The 19,569-nt window shown below is 56.5% G+C and overlaps 3 protein-coding genes across 13 annotated transcripts in view; 1 reads left to right on the plus strand and 2 right to left on the minus strand.

Annotated features, from left to right (window-relative positions):
* The window catches only part of LOC134554997 (early activation antigen CD69-like), a 106,139-nt gene that overhangs the window by 68,396 nt on the left and 18,174 nt on the right, over positions 1 to 19,569 (minus strand). The gene's annotated exons all lie outside the window — the stretch shown is intronic.
* On the minus strand, positions 7,378 to 13,907 carry LOC134554996 (early activation antigen CD69-like). 5 transcript variants are annotated; one of them, XM_063406246.1, is made up of 6 exons: positions 13,763 to 13,902; positions 12,483 to 12,868; positions 11,963 to 12,058; positions 11,691 to 11,860; positions 11,390 to 11,490; positions 7,378 to 7,402 (listed from the first exon to the last, which is right to left on the minus strand). In XM_063406246.1, exons 2-6 carry the CDS (start codon positions 12,652 to 12,654, stop codon positions 7,393 to 7,395), a joined length of 549 nt encoding a protein of 182 aa, XP_063262316.1. In that variant the 5' UTR covers positions 12,655 to 12,868; positions 13,763 to 13,902; the 3' UTR covers positions 7,378 to 7,392. The 5 variants fall into 5 exon arrangements, with proteins under 5 accessions (XP_063262316.1, XP_063262313.1, XP_063262314.1 ...); XM_063406243.1 differs by lacking the exon at positions 7,378 to 7,402 and adding an exon at positions 7,521 to 8,611 and having other exon boundaries at positions 13,763 to 13,903; XM_063406244.1 differs by lacking the exon at positions 7,378 to 7,402 and adding an exon at positions 10,230 to 10,568 and having other exon boundaries at positions 11,691 to 11,772; positions 13,763 to 13,904.
* Positions 14,027 to 18,463, plus strand: LOC134554978 (early activation antigen CD69-like). 7 transcript variants are annotated; one of them, XR_010081352.1, is made up of 6 exons: positions 14,027 to 15,706; positions 15,955 to 16,344; positions 16,726 to 16,821; positions 16,924 to 17,102; positions 17,303 to 17,403; positions 17,493 to 17,627. XR_010081352.1 is itself a non-coding variant. In XM_063406204.1 (6 exons), exons 2-6 carry the CDS (start codon positions 16,023 to 16,025, stop codon positions 17,834 to 17,836), a joined length of 945 nt encoding a protein of 314 aa, XP_063262274.1. In that variant the 5' UTR covers positions 15,604 to 15,682; positions 15,955 to 16,022; the 3' UTR covers positions 17,837 to 18,461. The 7 variants fall into 7 exon arrangements, 5 of the variants coding, with proteins under 5 accessions (XP_063262274.1, XP_063262275.1, XP_063262278.1 ...); XR_010081353.1 differs by having other exon boundaries at positions 15,955 to 16,212; XM_063406204.1 differs by having other exon boundaries at positions 15,604 to 15,682; positions 17,021 to 17,102; positions 17,493 to 18,461.

The following is a 19,569-nucleotide window of genomic DNA, read 5'->3' on the forward strand; positions in this document are numbered from 1 at the left end:
TAAATCTTGAAAACAAAAAAAACCCACCAAAACTTTATTAATTACATAAGAACAGGGACAGAAATACTCTTAAACACACACAGAGACAGAAATAAAAACTTCTTAGAACATTTCTTCTCCCAGTTTCTATCTCCCCACCCATCACTCTTCACAGACCAACCCCTGGGTTTTAGATCAAACAATCACCACTCAAAAACAAACTAATTTTCAATTCAGCAAGGGAGAGAGGAGTCTCTCTCGCACCACAAACTGTTCCTCAGAAAACACGGGTCCACCCCTTATGTGTTCCCATGTCACCCGTGGCACCGCCCGGAGAAGTCTGCTAAGGTGACACTCTCTTTTTCCTATGTCCAGCGCTCTCACCGCTGTCCACAGGCTGAAAACTGCATACAGGGCTCTTTTAAGGATACTTGCATGCCGAGCTCTCCCCTTTTCACCCAGGGGCCGGGGTTCCAGGAGAAGGTCTGCCCTGAGGGCAGAGGGTGCCACCTCACCCTCCCCCTCTCTTCTCTGCTCGCTACTCACTTCAAGTGCCAGTCACTGGAGCAAAAGCAAGGGCAGCTGCATCCACCCAAAAATGCAGTTTATGTTCAAAAGAGACTCAAGTTCAGTCCATGGCTAACATTATGCAAGAGAATTCCAGCTCAGAAGGCTACTCCTCTCAGTCTTCCATCGGGTTCCTTCTAATCATGCTTTATCATCTCGGTCCCAGGCCGCTTCCTTCTCCTTATTTCCAAATTCACCAGTCATGAGAATCAACGTCTAAGAAAAGTTTCTTTCTGCCAAGCAAGGGTTAACAGTTTCTTCTCGGCAGGGTGCAGACACAGGCACTCCCAGGCTCCGCAAACCCCCACGTGGCTGGGCACCTTCTCCCGGAGTTTGGGGGGGAGGAGGGGGGTGAGCACACACAGAAGGCACTTCCACAGTTTTCCACCCCTCCATCCTGGACGGGGCAGCTCAGTTCCAGTCCTGTCCCCTCTCTTCTTCCCCCCCCCGGGGGCTCCGGCTTACCTGAGCCGACCACGTGTTTCCCCTCCCCCACCCAGCCTCGTGGCCGGGCAGGGGAAGGAGGCTGGAGACTTCTCTCTGCTGAAACCCGGATCTGAAAAGAGGCCGAACCCCCCAGACTCCTGCTTTTAACTCTTTGTGTCCTCAGAGGCGTGTCCAAACCTCCGAGTGACCAACCCAGGTGCCAGCAGAAAAGCTGATCACTGATTGGACTGCCCACATCTCTCTGGAAAAATTCACCTCCCCCTCCCCAACCACGACAAGTATACATTTGAATATTTGCAAAAAGACGACTTTATACCATCTGTTTATAACAATTAATAATTAATAAAGTCTGGATTGTATAATTACATAATTAGATTTATTAAGATTTTTTAGGGATTTTTTCGGCTTGCCCCAAGGCCTCCAGCAGTTGTATTTCTGATCAGGGAATGTCTTTCATTGGCTGTGGCCGGCCCCCAGCCGGGATCTGTTTGTTGGCTGCTGCTCCCCGGCGGGGCCGTGCGAGCGAAGCCCGCTGGGCGCAGCCCCGCGCCTGGGGCGTCTCTCCCGCATGTCCCCGGGGCCCTGTCCCAGCGTGTCCCTCCCTTCCAACACCTCCTGCCCGCCGTGAGCCCGCAGGTGCCGCTGTCCCCGCGCCGAGCCGCGAGTGAGGAGTCCCCCCCGGGCAGCTCCCGGGGAGTCCCGCCCCGCCCGCTGCCCACAGCCGCACTGAGGGGTCCCTGCGTGGCCGCCGAGCGGAGCGGGGCGGGAAGAGCTCCACGGCTGAGGAGAGCTGTGCGAGCGCTGAGTGTGCAATGGGCGCCCACATGCGGGGAGGAGCTGCACTGGAGAGACGCAGCTCAGCAGAGAGCTCGCCTGCTTTGTTCTTCTCGGAGCTCTGACATCTGCAGGGCACTGCACAATCCGCTGCACACACGTTTATTCTTTGGCCTCGCCGGTCTTTGCTTTGGATGCTAACAAATTTTGTGCCCTTCTGGGCACGCTTAGTTTGTTGTGGGGGTCTCTGAGGGTCTTGAGAAGATGAAGGAAACCGAGTTTTTTTCAGTGAACTCTTTACCTTTTTTCTTTCTCTGCGTGTGCTTTGGCTCTTTTTGCGCTTTTTAAAGGCAAGATGTTCGTTTCTGTTGGCAAAGGGTTTGTGGTTTTTTCTTTCTCGGAATTCTCAGCATTGTCATTCTGTTGTGTTTTGCTTAATCTTTCTTTTAATTACTGAGAGGCCCTGTGTGCTGGTACTGCCTTAAAATATGTAAAAGGGTAAGAGGCACAGTGCTCAATATTTACTAAGTGGGTTCTACATGTATTTTTCTAAGCACTACTTAAAATACATCTTAAAATGCAGTGTATACTTCTAAGTTTACTGTAAAGATTCATTAGGATTTCTAAACCTCCGTCTCACCAGTTCCTGCACTTCAGGAAATAACAAGTGGCTTTTAAGATGTGACTTTTCTGTCCGTGACCATGTTATTATGGATTAATCTCTCACTGGCAAACAGTCTTCATACCCTACTGCTCTTTGCATCACCCCAAGAGTTTGGAGGCTGCTGCCTAGCGAGCTCCTGAGTTGCATCTTCCTTGTCAGTCTTATCAGCCCTTTGTTTAATTCCAAAAACCTAAATAAACTGCAGTGAGCATTGGCCCAGGGTCTCAGGACTTGTGTGTCTTCCAAAGAAAGGTGGAAAAAACCGTGTTTCTCTCAAACCACAGAATTTAAAAGGTCATGTTATCTACCTATAGTTTTAAAAGAAAAAGAGGAAGACTAAAATATCAATTTTACTCTTCACTCTGTGGCAGTGGTGCTCCAGTCTATTTTTTGTTCTTTTCTTTCTCTTGTAGCATCGATAAAAATATTTTTAAAAAATAATAAAAAAAAAATAAAAAGGACAACAAAAAATAAAAACCACAAACAGCATCACAAACATTGACTTTAAGATGAATGAGAAGCAATCTGGCTGCAGGCTCGTGGCACTCCACTGCCTGACTTCCACTAAGGGAGCTCATCCCCTCCGCGGTTACCAGCCACATCCCAAGGCACTGAGCACCAGCTTTTACCTTTTTTAAAATGGAGCTGTAAGAAAAGCTGCTGGGGAGGGCCATGCTCCAGGCACATCCCTGGGATATCATCTGTGCAGCTCTCAAAGCTCAGCTCCTCTCTTTGCCTCTGGGTGCTGGGTTTGGCTCATGCATTTCTTGAGGGGATGGCCCTGCACTGATCCCAGCATGTACTGACCATCAGATAAACAGCTTCTGGCAGGGTGGATCTACCCTAAATGGACATTTCCCAAAGGAATTGCAGTGCCTGAATGTCACTGTCATGGCTTTTCAATGGCTTTGAAAGGAACCCGGTTTAACACCCTCCATTTCTAAACAACCTCTGCACAAGGCTCCTTCACTCCCTGCCATTGTTATTCTCTGACCCTTGGGGAAAGGCTTGAAAGCAGCACAGAGCTTGTGAAGCACCAACAACTTAATCAAAAATTCCAATCCACAGCATGGGCAGAGCCTGACTTTAAAACCTGAATTAAGGAGCAGTTGCCTTGCCAATGGACAGGATTAGAAAGGTTTCCTGTGCAGTTGTTGAGATTCCTAAGTAAGGGAGAGAACGGAGCATGGGGTGGAGGAAAGAAAGGGGAAGTCTTAATTTCCACAGTGGGTTTTTAACCATCATGGTCACATTTCAAGGACTTGTAGAAACCACTCTAACCTCAAGAAAGAACAGCTTCCTGGATATTTTTCATTTCAGCAGGAGCCTAAGGAAGGCCTCAGCAGGAGGAGATTGGGATAATTGCAAGGCTGGCTCCTTGAGCAACAGGAGCAGAGTGTGCTTTTCAAAGCCAAACCTTCACCCACAGCACCCATAAGGAAGAAAATAAAGGAGACAAGAAAGCCTTAAGTGGGGAATGGGTTACCAAGGGTGTTAGAAGGAAAGAACAAGGTCTGGGAAACAGGACCTGGAAGGTGAGAGCCAAAGGGAAAAGGGAGCTGAGGCCACTTCATAATAGAAAAGAAAAGAGAATAGAAAGGAAGAGAAGGGAGGGGGAAAGGAAAAGCTGGGACTAAATTCTAACACAGCGGGCACAGCCGCTTTGGGTCCCTGCGTGGGAACACGAAGCGGGTCCTGGCACAGAAGGCAGCGCCAAGAAGCCTCGGCCCCGCAGCAGGCACCATGCGGCGCTTTCTGCCTCCGCTCGGCGCCTGCAGAGCTTTGGGCTCTGAGGCGCGTTCAGGTTCCTCCCGGGGCAGCCCTGAGCCGGCCAGGGACACCTCCCGCCCGAGCAGCGGCGCCGAGCCCGGGCCCGCAGGGCCGGGAAGTGTCCCGGGCACGGAGCAGCCCCTGTGTCCCAGCGAGAGCAGCCGGGATGAGCCATCGCTGCTGCGGCACCGCCTCGTCCCCAGCGAGCCGGGCAAGGAGGATCCTCACAAGGGCCTGGTCAGGTCATGCAGCAATTGATGCTGATGCCAGCACACAGCACTCACAGCATGGCCAGGCTAGCAGAGCCAGCCAGCACGGCTTTAGGAGGGCTGGGTGGTGTTGGATCAGCCTGGTCTCCTTTCATGCCCAGCTGAGCCGCCTGGTGGATGCAGGCAAGGCTGTGCATGTTGTCTGTTTGCACTTCAGCAAGGCCTTGGACACTGTCTCCCCCAGCACACTCCTGGAAAAGCTGGCAGCCCACGGCTGGGACAGGAGCGCTCTGTGCTGGGTTCAGAACTGCCTGCATGGCCGGGCCCAGAGCGTGGTGCTGAAGGTGCTGCATGCAGCTGGCAGCCAGGCACCAGGGCTGTTCCTCAGGGCTCTGTGCTGGGGCCAGCTCTGTTCACTGTTTTCATTGGTGACATGGAGGAGGGGACTGAGTCTTTCATCAGGAAATTTGCAGATGACACTAAGCTGGGAGCGTGTGTGGATCTGTTGGAATGTAGGGGGGCTCTGCAGAGAGATCTGGAATGGTTGGATGGATGGGCAGAGTCCCAGAGGATGAAGCTGAATAAGTGCAAGTGCCCAGTGCTGCATTTTGGCCACCAGAACCCCCTGCAGTGCTCTAGGCTGGGGACGGTGTGGCTGGACAGTGCCCCTGCAGAAAGGGCCCTGGGGGTGCTGGTGGCAGCAGCTGAACACGAGGCAGCAGTGTGCCCTGGTGTGCCCTGGTGGCCAAGAAGGCCAAGGGCTCCTGGCCTGCATCAGGAATGGTGTGGCCAGCAGGAGCAGGGAGGTCATTCTGGCCCTGTCCTGGGCACTGGGGAGGTCACAGCTTGAGGGCTGCTCTGGGCCCCTGAGTTTAGGAAGGACCTTGAGAGGCCTGAGGGTTTGCAGAGGAGGGCAAGGAGACTGGGGAGGGGCTTGGAACACAAGGCCTGTGAGGAAGGAGTGAGGGAGCTGGGCTTGTTGAGCCTGGAGCAAAGGAGATTCAGAGGTGATCTCACCACTCTGTGACTTCCTGAAAGGTGCCTGAATCAGGTGGGGTTTGGTCTCTTTCTTCTTGCAGCAACTGACAGAATGAGAGGACAGAGTGTTAACCTGTGCCCAGAGAAATCTAGCTTGGATATTATAAAAAGTTTTTTACAGGAAGGGTGATAAAATACTGAAATGGTCTGCCTAGGGATGTGGTGGAGTAACTATCCGTGGATGTGTTTTTAAAAAGTCTGAATGTGACACTCGATGCCATGGTTTAATTGAGGTGTTAGGGTGGGGTTGAACTCGATGATCTTGGAGGTGTCTTGCAATCCAGTGCTTGTGCGATTTATGTTGTTTGACCGTGGGCAGCCTCTCCCTCCGCGATCTCAGGGCAGGGGGCACACAGAGGGAACCCGGCACCGCGGCCCCTGGGCCCGCAGCGAGCCCCGAGCCGGGGCACACCGGGCGCGGGTCCCCCTGTGCCGGAGCAATCTCCGAGCTCCGCCGCCGCTCCGCTCCCGCCCTGAGCCCCCCGCGCCGCTGCGGGGCTGGAGCCGCGCTGGGGGCGGGGCGTGCTTGGGCCGCTCTGTCCAATCAGCGCGCGGGAAAGCAGCGAGGGGCGGGGCTTGGCCCTGGGCCGGGCAGCGGGCGGGAAACATTCCCAGAGGGCATTCTATGTCACGTGGTGTTTTTCATGGAGTTGCCAGAGTGACTGTGTTTCAGGGCTGATTTCCCGGAATAGCAGCGGTCGCTGCCCTGCCCCCTCGGGGCTTTTCAGTTCAGGCAGATCAAATGAAACCCAAATGTCGGCGACATCCACCACCTGCTGTTTCTTCCCTTTTTTTCTGCAATGTGTTTGACAGTTCTTCCCTTCCTCCCACAGAGCTCTAAAGCAAAATGCCCGCCTGCCCCAGGGCCATCCCCACCGCTTTCCAAAGCTCCAGCCTTGTCCCTCTTTCTCTCCCCTTTCCTTTGCACCACTTGCTCCCTCCTCCTCTCCCTGCCAGCTCGCAGCAAAGACATTTCACCCACGGGCACCACCTGCCTCCTCTCCCTCGGCCCCGTTTTGCCCACTTGCAACTCCTGGAGCCGCCTGCCCGCGGAGCCGGACCCGCCGTGAGGCCGGGAAATGCTGCAGTGAATTCTGGCAGGGATTCTTGGGCTGGGCTGGGCATGGCCAGGTGCCCGGTGCCAGCAGAACCGCTCTGTCCCTCTGCTCCTGCCCCTGGGCAGGGAACAGAACACATCAGGAAAGGCTCGAGGGTCTCCATAAAGGCAGTGAGAGATCTCTCAGCTGTCATGGGCATAGGAGGCTGGGATGGGGTAAATTAATTGTAATGGACTTTATTGTCGAACAAATCAGAATAAGAGAATGAGAATTTCACCAGATCCTAAAAATGCACTTTGCCCACACTGTTCTCTCCTTCCTGGTTTCCACTTTATCCCCATTTGCCTTCATCCCTTCTCCCCACACAGTGGCACAGAGGGATGGGGGTTACAGTTACATCACGTCCCGGCTTCTCCTTCAGGGAGACGAATCCTTGTCCTGCTCCAGCCTGAGATTCCTCCCACAGGAGGACACTCACATTCTCTGTGTTGGACAGTGAAACCATTCTTCACAATCAGGTGCCCGATGCCAAAAGTGCGATTCCTCCTCAGCATGTGTCAGCTGTGTTTCCTCTTTTAAGGACAGTCCACAAGTCTCACCCTCAGGCCCATTCGTGATGATTTCCGAGAGCCCGGGGCCGTTTGAATTTCCCCTTTGAGCTTGCTGTGTAATGAGGGCAATCCCCTCACTGCAAGCACCATCTGTCTTCTCCTCAGCTCCTGGAGCACCCCGATCGGTGCCACACGGTGTGTCCGTCGGTGCCTTCTTGGTAGCTTTTGATGTTGTAGAAACTTTCGTTTTGGTTTTCTACTCTGACCTATCTGCATGACATCCTGCAGACAAGGTCAATGTATTTTACTCTTTCTTTTGCCTTCATCCTGTTGTTTCACACTTCCCTGAAAAGGAGTCGAAGGAGCAGTTAACAAGTTTGTCTTTAATTCTCCTCCAGTGCTCTCTTTTGTGTCAGGTTTGTTTTTTTTTATCTTATCACAAAGAGAGGTCAGTCAGCAGATGTGAGAAACAAGTGCATTTCTTTATAGAGTTTCCTCGGTTACATAAAAGTCTTTTAACATTTTGTATTTTGTTAAGGCCTATAGTACAACACATTTATCACACTATTATTTCTATAAGCTGTGCATTGTACATCCCGACATAATCAATTCACCACACTACTCTTTCTCTTGGGTATAGGGTGCATATTTCAAAGGAGAATTTAGGTTATATTAGTTAACAGCTAAAAGAGCTTAAAAACGGTATAAAAGTTATATACTTGAATTACATTAAATATTAATGTTAAACCGTTAACAAATACATACATTTTACATACTTAAAATCAATAATTACATGTAAAAACTAATACACAAATGTGAAAGCCAATATTACAGGGTCATTTTTTACGTGGTGACAGGTCCCTCTTTTAGTGAGGTGGGTGATAACAAGGTCCCAGTGCACTGGCTGCTCTCACAGGCAGAGGCTCGTCCCATGGCAGAAGCAGCAGCTCTGGGCTGGGTTATGGCAGTGGCAGCGAATTCCCTTCCCCAGGCAGCAGCTCCAACAGTCCTCATCCAAAACTGAGAGAGACAGAGCTGACAGAGCATTCTGCACAGTCAGGTGCCTGATGCCAAAAGAGGGATTCCTTCTCAGCACGTGTCAGCTGTTCTTCCTCTCCAAAAGACAGACCAAAAGTCTCACACTGAGGCAAGTCTGGGATGATTTCCAAGAGCCCTGGGCAGTTTGGATTTCCCATTGGAGCTGGGGGTGTCATGGGGGCAATGCCCTCCCTGCAGGCAGCAGCGGGGCCAGGAGGGATTGCAGAGACTTTTCCTTTGGACACCCAGCCCGGCCTTGGCAGTGGCGAGGAACAGGCACCGAGGTGACCCTGAGAGTGAGGGCAAGGCACAGGCTGCAGCTGAGCAAGGACAGCCTGTGCCGGGCTGAGAGGTGAAGCTGGGACTGCCCAGCGTGGAGAAGGTCCTTTCTGCAGCCCCTGTCACAGGGGAGCTTGGGCCTTGCTGCACAGATACGGCCGTTCATTGGAGCAGCTCTGACTCACAAATTTATGGTCAGCCAGGTACACACACTCGGAATCGCCGAGGACATGAACCCTGCAAGGAGGAGCAGAGACAGCGCTGGTTCCCAGGGGAACACCTTGTGGCCCTGTCCCCCCAGGCCCTGCCCTGTGGTGGTTCCTTCAAATGGTTTAATCCACAAAACCCTGTTAATGAGTAAACCCGAATGTCCATCATACCAAGTTGTTAGTTTACCCCACGCCCATCCCTTGTCCATTATGTCAAACCCACTCCCAAAGTCCAGAAAGGTCCCTCATACTCTGTTTCCCATTGGAAAGTGTGTTAATGCCACGCCCCTGTGTTTCTCTGATTGGTTTTCCCCGTGTGATGTGCTATTGTACTCCTCCCCTAAAAGTTTGTGATTGGTTGTTATATGCTTGTACCACCCCTCTTTAAAAGGGTGTCCTGGTTTGAGGGGAAGTGAATTTTTTTCAAGAGGCTGTGGTCAAACCAATCAGTGGTCAGGTTTGAATGCTGGCATTTTTTAGTGGCCACTGAGGGGTTAGACACGCCTCCAAGGACACAAGGAGTTAAAAGCAACGACTCTCAGAAGGTCTGTCTCTTTTGTGTTCTGGTTTCAGCAGGGAAACATCTCCTCTCCCTGCTCAGCTCTAGGCTGAGTGGGAAAGGGGAGCCACGTGGCCGGGCTGAGGAGAACCACACGGCCGGGCTGAAGTAAGCTGGAGCCCCGGGGGGGAAAGAGAGTGCACAGGACTGGAGCTGAGCTGGCCCCATCTAGGATGGAGGGGTGGAAAACTGTGGAGGTGCCTTCCGAGTCCCCCCCCCTGCCTCCGGGAGAAGGTGCCCAGCTGTGTGGGAGTTGCCGAGCCTGGGAGTGCCTCAGCCTGCAGCCCCCTGCCGGAAGCCAGAAACTGTTAACTCTTTCTGAGGCAGAAAGAAACTTTTTTCCCAGACATTGATTTTCATGGCTAGTGGTTTCAGAAGAGAAAGAAAAACAGCCTGGGACCGAGATGATAAAGATTGGAAAGATTGGAAAGAACCCGATGGGCAGGGAATTGAAGAAGAGTGGCTTCTGAGCTGGACTTTTCTTGCATAATGTTAGCCACAGACTGAACTCAAGTCTCTTTTGAACATAAACTGCATTTGGGTGGATGCAGCTGCCCCTGCTTTTGCTACAGTGACTGGCACTTTAAGAGTGGAGCGAACAGAGAAGAGAGGGGGAGGGTGTGGTGGCGCCCTCTGCCCTCAGGGGAGACCTGCTCCTGGAACCCTCGGCCCCAGGGGAAAGATGGGGAGAGCTCGGCATGCAAGCATCCTTAAAAGAGCCCTATATGCAGCTTTGGCCCATGGACAGTGGTGACAGCACTGGACATGGAAAAGCGAGTGTCACCATGGCAGCTTTCTCCGGGCGGTGCCACGGGTGACATGGAAACACATAAGGAGTGGACCCGTGTTTTCAGAGGAGCAGTCTGTGGTGCGAGAGAGACTCCTCTCTCCCTTGCTGAACTGAAGATTTGTTGGAGTCTAGAACATCCCTCTGGCCACCCTGGAGGGTTTGGAGACCAGACAGGGGGGTCTGGGATCTGTACAGGGGGGTCAGTTAGACCCACACAGATCCCAGGAGGACACTGCCTCTGATTCCTGTCCATGGGAGTGAACACTCACATGCAGGAAGAATCACAAATCCTAAGAATTTAAAATAAGTAGTGGATGGTTTATTATAGAATATAAATATAGAAATTAGGATTCTTAGCATATGGGGCTGAAGAGGCAAGATGGAGGAATTGGGGAGTGGCCCCTGTGCTCCTTGTTCTTGCTCTCATCCCCCATCTTGTGCTGAGTTAAGTTTTAGAGATTGGCTTAGAGTAGAACAGACATGTTAGTATAGGTAGTAGGTATTGGTACAATTTTGTAAATAAAATGTACGTTGTGGACGGTGGTTGGGTCAGGGGTACTGTACATAAGGTGCGGGGCTCTCTGATCTGCCCCAGTCCTGCCGCATGTCCTGCTCTGCTGGGGACGCCCTGCAGAGCTGAGAAAGAACTAAGATAAGGTACCCTGCCAGGGAGGCCTGGCAGAGCTGAGAAAGAACAGAGAGATAATGAATAATAAACAACATTGGAAATGTGCACCGGCGGACTCAGCTTGTCGTCTCTACCTCTGGTGTGAAACACTTAGGGCAAAGAGAAGACAAAAAACCTTATTACCTCTGGGAAGAGCAACCCAGAGGAAACCCTCAGGGAACAGCAACCTTGGGGGAACCTTAGTACCTTGGGGAACACCGACCCCAAGGAGAATCTCAGGGATTCAATAACCCTGAGAAAGATTAGGTTTTTTTGAGTGGTGATTGTTTGATTTAAAACCCAAGGGTTTGGTCTATGGAGGGTAACGTGTAGGGGGTGGAAATTGGGGCAGGAGAAGAAATGTTCTGGGAAGGTTTCATTTCTGTTTTGTGTGTGTGAGTTTAGAGTTTTCCTTTTTTATTTCTGTTCCTATGTAATGTAATAAAGTTTTGTTCTCTGTTTTCAAGTTTTAGGCCTGCTCTGCTCTGTTCTTGACAACATCTCACAATAGCTCATTAGGAAAAACATACACGCATGGGTGCATTAACATCTGGCCACTGTTAACCCATGACAAAGGGCTTGCACGCCTTTGTTCTGCATCTTTGGTGTGTGGCTCGCTTCAGTTAATAAAGTTGTTCTGGAATCGCCGACGCCTTGGACCCTGCGTAATCCTTTGCCAGGTCTAAGTCGCTGCCTCATCACCGTGGACCATATCATGATCCTCGCCACCGAGCTAGCCCTGGGATTTAGGGGCAGGAACCGTGATACTGCCCGGCTCCCCGGCACTCACCAGGAGCTGAAGTTGCTGCCGTCCCCCCAGTGCAGGCGCTGGCCCCGTCTGCGCAGCCCGAGCCAGTAATCGACGTTCCCGTGGAGGCGGAAGAGCAAACCCTGCCCAGGAGAGAGGAGTGGTAGCTGCCCCGGCCCCTCGGGGGGACACGTGCCCGGGGCTCCCCCTGCACGCTGGGGCTCCTTCCCTGCAGGGCCCCGGCACAGGCCTGCACCCCCAGCCCTACCAGCACCCAGCCCGGCCCAGGAGCGCCCCCAGGCTCCCCTCACACACCCCACAGCACCCACAGCCCCTCACTCACCAGGTCCTCATCCTTGACAATGGCCAGGGAGGCCCCGAGCTGGGAGCACCGTTCCTGACCCTGCTCCCAGGTGCTGGAATCCCTGGAGAAGTAGTAGCAGACCCCATTGTAGCCAACCCAGCCAGAGGGACAGCACTGCGGAGTCACAGGTGTGACTGGAAGCTGTGAGGCTGCAGGGGGAAGAGGAGAAGCTCTGAGGATTCCCCTGTGCAGGGAGCAGGGAGCCCGCTCTGCCCCGAGGGGCTGGGCCCAGCCTGCTGCCCCTCCCTTACCTGACTGCACAGCCAAGGCCACCGCCAAAGCCAGCACCAGCAACACGAGCACAACCAGCACCAACACGGGCACGGCACGGCACCTGAACCGCTTGCCTGGAGCAGGAAAGAGCTGCTGGCTGCCACAACCAGAGGCGGCCCTGCAATGTGCTCAGCCAATGGCCAGGGAGCACAGGAGGGAGCCCTCAGCCAGTGTGCAACACACTCAGCTGGCAGCCAGGGAGCCAAGAGCCTGGACACAGGGGCAGGGACACAGGGGTGGGGACAGCCAGGGTCACAGGGGTGGGGACAGCCAGGGACACAGGGGTGGGGACAGCCAGGGACACAGAGGTGGGGACAGGCTGCAGCAGGAGAACTGCACAGGCTTGGAGGCAGCTGGGGATGTTGATCCCAGCTGATGGGCAGGCGCAGAACGTGGACTCTTCCAGATATCAGGAAAGAGCCACACACTTGCCAGATCTGTCCTTGGGAGGTGACACTGTCCCCTCCCTACAGGCCACATGGTTGGCCCTGCACTCACCCGGGAATCCTCTGAGGATCCTTCTGTGTACACTGCCGGGTGCTGATGTTGCCAGGGAACCCAGGGGCTCCCTCACACTCTCATCACTGGTGCACAATTCATTCTCCACAGCTTCACTCTCTGCTCGCTCACAAGTGGCATCCCCCTGCTCATGACGAGAGGATTCTTGCATCCCAAGCAACTGCGGAACCCCAGCTGCTGGTCCCTCCTGGAGATGCAGGAGCTCCTTCACAGCTCCATGATGGGAGCACAATTCACTCTCCTCCAGCTCACAGCCGGCATCTCTCTGCTGGGAACAAACACCCGCTCCCGACACCTCAGGAGTGCTGAAAAAGCCTTTCGGAGATCGGCCTCGGGAACAGCTTCACTCCCGCGCTGGTGGCACACTGAAAGGGACATGAGGAGAGGTCACTGCTGATGCCGGCCCTGCGGGACACCGAGGCTCAGGAAGGCGCTGCCAGCTCAGCGCCGCCCTGGCCCCGCTCCGCGGACGCTGCGGCAGCACCTGCGGAGACAAGCGCGGCCTCCGGGAGCTCTCCGGTGCCCGCAGCCGCGGCCCCTGTGGCTCTGCAGCCGCTGCAGCCCAGCTCCGTGCCGGGACAGGCGGGGACAGCGCCTGCGAGCTGCCGGAGGCGGGCACAGGACAGCTGCGGCTCGGAGTCCGCCTGCCGAGGGCAAGAAGCAGCAGCCCCGGGCTGCTCAGCATTGTCCTCCGCACGATTCCCTGTCCCGGCGGGTCGGAGCCCGGGGACAGCGAGCGCGGCACAGCCGCTTTGGGTCCGTGCGTGGGAACACGAAGTGGGTCCTGGCAGAGAAGGCAGCGCCAAGAAGCCTCGGCCCCGCAGCAGGCACCAAGCTCACGATTGTCCCCCGCATTCCCTACGAGAGGGAGAGGAGATCGCTCCTGTCGCGAAAAGCCGCGCTAAGAAAAAAGGCCCCAAGCCGGAGAAGCTGATGAAAAACCGTTATCCCGGGAAAGCTGCTTCTGGGCGTCTCAAGAGTTAATTATGCAAGGGATTTTTGGCGTGGGCTGTGCAAACCGCTCCGCCCCTTTGCTCCTCCCTCCGGGCATTGAAATGCTTGAGGATGGGGGAAAGGCCAGGCACCGTCTGAGGTGCCCGGGAGCTGAGGCACAGACGGAGCTCCTCTGAACGGCACCGATCGGGGTGCCCGGGAGTGGATGAAGTGACGGATCCGGGCACGGAGGAGAGCGCGGGCAGCCGCTCCCTCCGCGATCTCAGCCCGGGAGGACACGGGGGAACCCAGCACAAGGAACTCACCAGACCCCTCACAGCTCATCGCGGTCCCGTCCGTCCGTTCGCCCGCCAGAAGCTCCGAGCTGGGGCACAACCGGCAGCGACAGCCGTGTCCCAGCTCCGGACCCGAGTGGGGCTGGGCTCCCGGTGCTCCGTTTTTAAGGCCGATGTGGGGGAGGGGCGGAATTTGGCCGTTCTGTCCAATCAGTGCGCGGGAAAGCAGCGAGGGGCGGGGCTTGGCCCGAGGCCCCCGGACCGGTTTGACTCAACTGGAAACCTTCACTCCAGTGCTGGCACCGCTCCAGGGCCGGCACCGATCGCGGTGCCCCGGGAGCAGCGGAACCGACGGAGCCTCACCCTGCGGCACCGATTGGAGAGCTCCGAGAGCTGAGGCACTGACCGAGACCCCCCCCGCCGCACCGATCGGGATGCCCCGGGGGCTCAGGCACAGATGGAGCAGCTCTGAGGCACCGATCGGGGCGCCCGGGGCGGTGGGGCAGCGACGGAGCCCCCCCTGCACGGCACCGATCCGGGTGCCCCGGGAGCTGAGGAAGAGACAGAGCCCCCCCGCCCCCGATGGTACCTGCAGTGAGGGGATTGCCCTCATTACACAACAACCTCCAAGGGGAAATTCAAACTGCCCTGGGCTCTTGGAAATCATCAGGAATGGGTCGGAAGGTGAGACTTGTGGACTGTTCTTGGAAGACGAAGAAGAACAACTGACACGTGCCGAGGACGAATCCCACTTTTGGCATTGGGTACCTGACCATGAAGAATGTTCTGTCTGTCTGACATGAAGGATGTGACTGTCCTCCTGTGGGAGGTATCCCAGGCTGGAGCAGGACAAGGATTTGTTTCCCTGAGGGACAAGCAGGGATGTGACGTGACTGTAATTCCCATCCTTCTGTGTCGCTTTGTGGGGAGCAAGGAGGGAGGAAATTTGGGCTAAAATGAAGCCCAGGAAGGAGAGAATAGTGTGGTGAAGGTGCATCTTTAGGATCTGGTGTACTTCTCATTCACTTGCTCTGCTTTGTTTGACAATAAATTCAATTAAAATTCATTTTCCCCATCCCAGCCTGTTATGCCCGTGACAGCTGAGAGATCTCTCACTGCCTTTATGGAGACCCTCGAGCCTTTCCTGATGTTTTCTGTTCCCTGCCCAGGGACAGGAGCAGAGGGACAGAGCGGTTCTGCTGGCACCGGGCACCTGGCCATTCCCAGCCCAGCCCAAGAATCCCTGCCAGAATTCACTGCAGCATTTCCCGGCCCCACGGCGGGTCCGGCTCCGCGGGCAGGCGGCTCCAGGAGTTGCAAGTGGGCAAAACGGGGCCGAGGGAGAGGAGGCAGGTGGTGCCCGTGGGTGAAATGTCTTTGCTGCGAGCTGGCAGGGAGAGGAGGAGGGAGCAATTGGTGCCAAGGAAAGGGGAGAGAAAGAGGGACAAGGCTGGAGCTTTGGAAGGCGGCGGGGATGTCCATGGGGCAGGCGGGCATTTTGCTTTCCTCTAGGGAAAGAGAGGAAGAAATAGCAGGTGGTCGGTATCGTCGACAATTGGGATTCTTTTTATCTGCCCGAACTGGAAAGGCTCAGTGGGTCTGGAGGGCTGCGGCGGGGGCACCCCTTTTCGGTGCCGCTGGGGGAGGCTCCGTCGCATACTCAGCTCCCAGGGCATCCCGAGGGATGTGTGCCCTTGGTCGGTTCTTCTGCTCCCGGGGCACCGCGATCGGTGCCGGGACGGGAGTGGTTTCCCCACCGGGTGGCCTCACCGCCCGGGCCGCGGGCCAAGCCACGCCCCTCGCTGATTCCCCGCTCGCTGATTGGACAAGGAGGTCAAATCACGTTGTGCCTTCCGAGCGGCCTTTAAAAGCGCAGCGCCGGAGAAACCGGTCAGAGCTGGAGCGGAGCGGTGAGGGCGAGAGGCGCGCTCGGGTGTGCCCCGGCTTGAGGTCTGTGCGGGCGAAGGGGCCACGGTGAGGGGCAGGGGTCGGTTCTGGTGACTTCCCAGTGACGGGTTCCCCCGTGTCCCCCCGGCGCTGAGATGGCGGAGGGAGCGGCTGCCCGCGCTCTCCTCCTTGCCCGGCTCGCTGGGGATGAGGCGGTGCCGCAGCAGCGATGGCTCATCCCGGCTGCTGTCGCTGGGACACAGGGGCTGCTCCGTGCCAGGGACACTTCCTGGCCCTGCGGCACCAGCAGTGACCTCTCCTCATGTCCCTTTCAGTGTGCCACCAGCGCGGCTGTGAAGCTGTTCCCGAGGCCGACCTCCGAAAGGCTTTTTCAGCACTCCTGATGTCTCCGGAGCAAGGGGCTGTTTGTTCCCAGCAGAGAGATGCCGGCTGTGAGCTGGAGGAGAGTGAATTGTGCTCCCATCATGGAGTTGTGAAGGAGCTCCTGCATCTCCAGGAGGGACCAGCAGCTGGGGTTCCACACTTGCCTGGAGTGCAAGAAGCCACTTGTCATGAGCAGGGGGATGCCACTTGTGAGTGTGCAGGGACTGAAGCTGTGGAGAATGGATTGTGCAGCAGTGATGGGAGTGTGAGGGAGCCCCTGGGTGCTCAGGGCACAGCAGCAACTGGTAATGCACACAGAAGGATCCTCAGAAGATTTCTGGGTTAGTGTAGGGCCAGCCCTGTGGCCTCCAAGGAGGGGACAGTGTCACCTCCCAAGGACAGGGCTACCGGGTGTGTCGCTGTTTGTTGGTGTCTGCAAGAGCCCTCGTGCTCTCCTCCTGCCCATCAGTAGCTGCAACCATGAGCCCCAGCTGCCTCGAAGCCTGTGCAGTTCTCCTGCTGCAGCCTGTCCCCACCCCTGTGTCCCTGGCTGTCCCCACCCCTGTGTCCCTGCCCCTGTGTCCAGGCTCTTGGCTCCCTGGCTGCCAGCTGAGTGTGTTGCACACTGGCTGAGGGCTCCCTCCTGTGCTCCCTGGCCATTGGGTGAGCACATTGCAGGGCCGCCTCTGGTTGTGGCAGCCAGCAGCTCTTTCCTGCTCCAGGCAAGCGGTTCAGGTGCCGTGCCGTGCCCGTGTTGGTGCTGGTTGTGCTCGTGTTGCTGGTGCTGGCTTTGGCGGTGGCCTTGGCTGTGCAGTCAGGTAAGGGAGGGGCAGCAGGCTGGGCCCAGCCCCTCGGGGCAGAGCGGGCTCCCTGCTCCCTGCACAGGGGAATCCTCAGAGCTTCTCCTCTTCCCCCTGCAGCCCCACAGCTCCCAGTCACACCTGTGTCGCCGCTCTTGGTTTTGGCCTGTACCTCTGGCTGGGTTGGCTACAATGGGCTCTGCTACTACTTCTCCAGGGATTCCAGCACCTGGGAGCAGGGTCAGGAACGGTGCTCCGAGCTCGGGGCCTCCCTGGCCATTGTCCAGGATGAGGACGTGGTGAGTGAGGGGCTGTGGGTGCTGTGGGGTGTGTGAGGGGAGCCTGGGGGTGCTCGTGGGCTGGGCTGGGTGCTGGTAGGGCTGGGGGTGCAGCCCTGTGCCGGGGACCTGCTGGGAAGGCGCCCCGGCGTGCAGGGGGAGCCCCGGGCACGTGTCCCCCCGAGGGGCCGGGGCAGCTCCCACTCCTCTCTCCTGGGCAGGGTTTGCTCTTCCGCCTCCGCGGGAACGTCGATTACTGGCTCGGGCTGCGCAGACGGGGCCAGCGCCTGCACTGGGGGGACGGCAGCAACTTCAGCTCCTGGTGAGTGCCGGGGAGCCGGGCAGAGCCTGGGGGGACAGGGCCACAAGGTGTCCCCTGGGAACCAGCGCTGGCTCTGCTCCTCCTTGCAGGGTTCCTGTCCTTGGCAATTCCGAGTGTGTGTACCTGGCTGACAATAACTTCCGGAGTGAGGACTGCTCCAATGAGCGGCCGTATCTGTGCAGCAAGGCCCAAGCTCCCCTGTGACAGGGGCTGCAGAAAGGACCTTCTCCACGCTGGGCAGTCCCAGCTTCACCTCTCAGCCCGGCACAGGCTGTCCTTGCTCAGCTGCAGCCTGTGCCTTGCCCTCACTCTCAGGGTCACCTCGGTGCCTGTTCCTCGCCCCTGCGAAGGCCGGGCTGGGTGTCCAAAGGAAAAGTCTCTGCAATCCCTCCTGGCCCCGGTGCTGCCTGCAGGGAGGGCATTGCCCCCGTGACACCCCCAGCTCCAAGGGCAGCCACCAGCGCCCCTGCCGGCGGTGCGGGAACTGCAGCCAAGGGGAAAGTGCCTGCGGCCGAGAGCGCCTGGGGCTGGGTTTGGGCTCTGTTTGTTGTTAATGCCACCCTCAGGGTTGTCTGTCTGCTTTGAGCTACGTACGAGTAAAGAACTGTTATTCCTCTTCTCCTATCTTTGCCTGAGAAACCCCTTCATTTCAAAATGAGAATCATTTGGAGGGAAGGATTTGACATTTTCCATTGCAAGGGAGGCTCCTGCCTTCCTTAGCAGACACCTGTCCTTCAAACCAAACCAGCCCCATCCCTCTGTGCACTGTGTGGGGTGGAAGGATGGTGGGAATCGAGGATCAAGTGGAGCCTAGCAGGGATATTATGTAGTGGGGAAGGTGCATCTTTAGGATCTGACCAACTTCTCATTTCCATGCTCTGAATTGTTTGCTGATGAATTCAATGAATTTCCCCCATCTGGGCCTGCTATGCCCATAATGGGTGAGAGATCTCTCACTGCCTTTATGGAGACCCTTGAGCCTTTCCTGATGTCTTCTGTTCCCAGTCCAGGGGGAGGAGGAGAGGGATGAAGGTTTGAAACAGCCTGGGGCAGAGGGGTGGGGATAGGTTGCAGCAGCAGAACTGCACAGGCTTGGGGGTAGCTGGGGCTGTTGGTTGGAGGCACTGAGAGAGGGAAGCAGAGCATGAGGCCTCTTCCAGACATTGGGAAACAGCCACACACATGCCAGTCCTGTCCTTGGGAGGTGACACTGTCCCCTCCCTACAGGCCACATGGTTAGCCCTGCATTCACCCAGGAATCTTCCGAGGATCCTTCTGTGTACGTTGCCAGTTGCTGATGTGCCCTGGGGACCCAGGGGCTCCCTCACACTCCCATGACTGCTGCACAATCCATTCTCCACAGCTTCATTTCCTCCACACTCACAAGTGGCATCCCTGCTCATGACAAGTGGCTTCTTGCACCCCAGGCAAGCGTGGAACCCCAGCTGCTGGTCCCTCCTGGAGATGCAGGAGCTCCTTCACAGCTCCATGATGGGAGCACAATTCACTCTCCTCCAGCTCACAGTCGGCCTCTCTCTGCTGGGAACAAACAGCCCCTTGCTCCGGAGACATCAGGAGTGCTGGAAAAGCCTTTCGGAGATCGGCCTCGGGAACAGCTTCACACCCGCGCTGGTGGCACACTGAAAGGGACATGAGGAGAGGTCACTGCTGGTGCCGGCCCTGCGGGACACCGAGGCTCAGGAAGGCGCTGCCAGCTCAGCGCCGCCCTGGCCCCGCTCCGCGGGCGCTGCGGCAGCACCTGCGGAGACAAGCGCGGCCTCCGGGAGCTCTCCGGTGCCCGCAGCCGCGGCCCCTGGGGCTCTGCAGCCGCTGCAGCCCAGCTCCGTGCCGGGACAGGCGGGGACAGCGTCTGCGAGCTGCCGGAGGCGGGCACAGGACAGCTGCGGCTCGGAGTCCGCCTGCCGAGGGGAAGAAGCAGCAGCCCCGGGGTGCTCACGATTGTCCCCGCATTTCCTGCGAGAGGGAGAGGAGATCGCTCCTGTCGCGATAAACCGCGCTAAGAAAAAAGGCCCCAAGCCAGAGAAGCTGATGAAGAACCACAACTCCGGAGAAGCGATTTGTGGGCGTCTCAACAGTGAATTATGGAAGGGAGTCTTGGCGTGGGCTGTGCAAACCGCTCCGCCCCTTTGCTCCTTCCTCTCGGCA

The sequence above is a fragment of the Prinia subflava genome, chromosome 9, assembly GCF_021018805.1.
Source record: "Prinia subflava isolate CZ2003 ecotype Zambia chromosome 9, Cam_Psub_1.2, whole genome shotgun sequence".
Lineage (NCBI taxonomy): Eukaryota > Metazoa > Chordata > Aves > Passeriformes > Cisticolidae > Prinia > Prinia subflava.

What these genes read in the sequence shown, in the direction of transcription:
- LOC134554996 (XM_063406242.1), bottom strand. Translation starts at nt 12,654, where the DNA reads ATGCAAGAATCCTCTCGTCATGAGCAGGGGGATGCCACTTGTGAGCGA. An exon ending in TTGTCAAGGATGAGGACCTG is followed by an intron (nt 11,491 to 11,690) that starts GTGAGTGAGGGG and finishes TCTCCTGGGCAG; the next exon opens with GGTTTGCTCTTCCGCCTCCA. An exon ending in GGCAGCAACTTCAGCTCCTG is followed by an intron (nt 10,569 to 11,389) that starts GTGAGTGCCGGG and finishes GTTCTTTCTCAG; the next exon opens with CTCTGCAGGGCGTCCCCAGC.
- LOC134554978 (XM_063406203.1), top strand. Translation starts at nt 15,942, where the DNA reads ATGTCCCTTTCAGTGTGCCACCAGCGCGGCTGTGAAGCTGTTCCCGAG. An exon ending in GATCCTCAGAAGATTTCTGG is followed by an intron (nt 16,345 to 16,725) that starts GTTAGTGTAGGG and finishes TTCCTGCTCCAG; the next exon opens with GCAAGCGGTTCAGGTGCCGT. An exon ending in GGCAGCAACTTCAGCTCCTG is followed by an intron (nt 17,404 to 17,492) that starts GTGAGTGCCGGG and finishes TCCTCCTTGCAG; the next exon opens with GGTTCCTGTCCTTGGCAATT.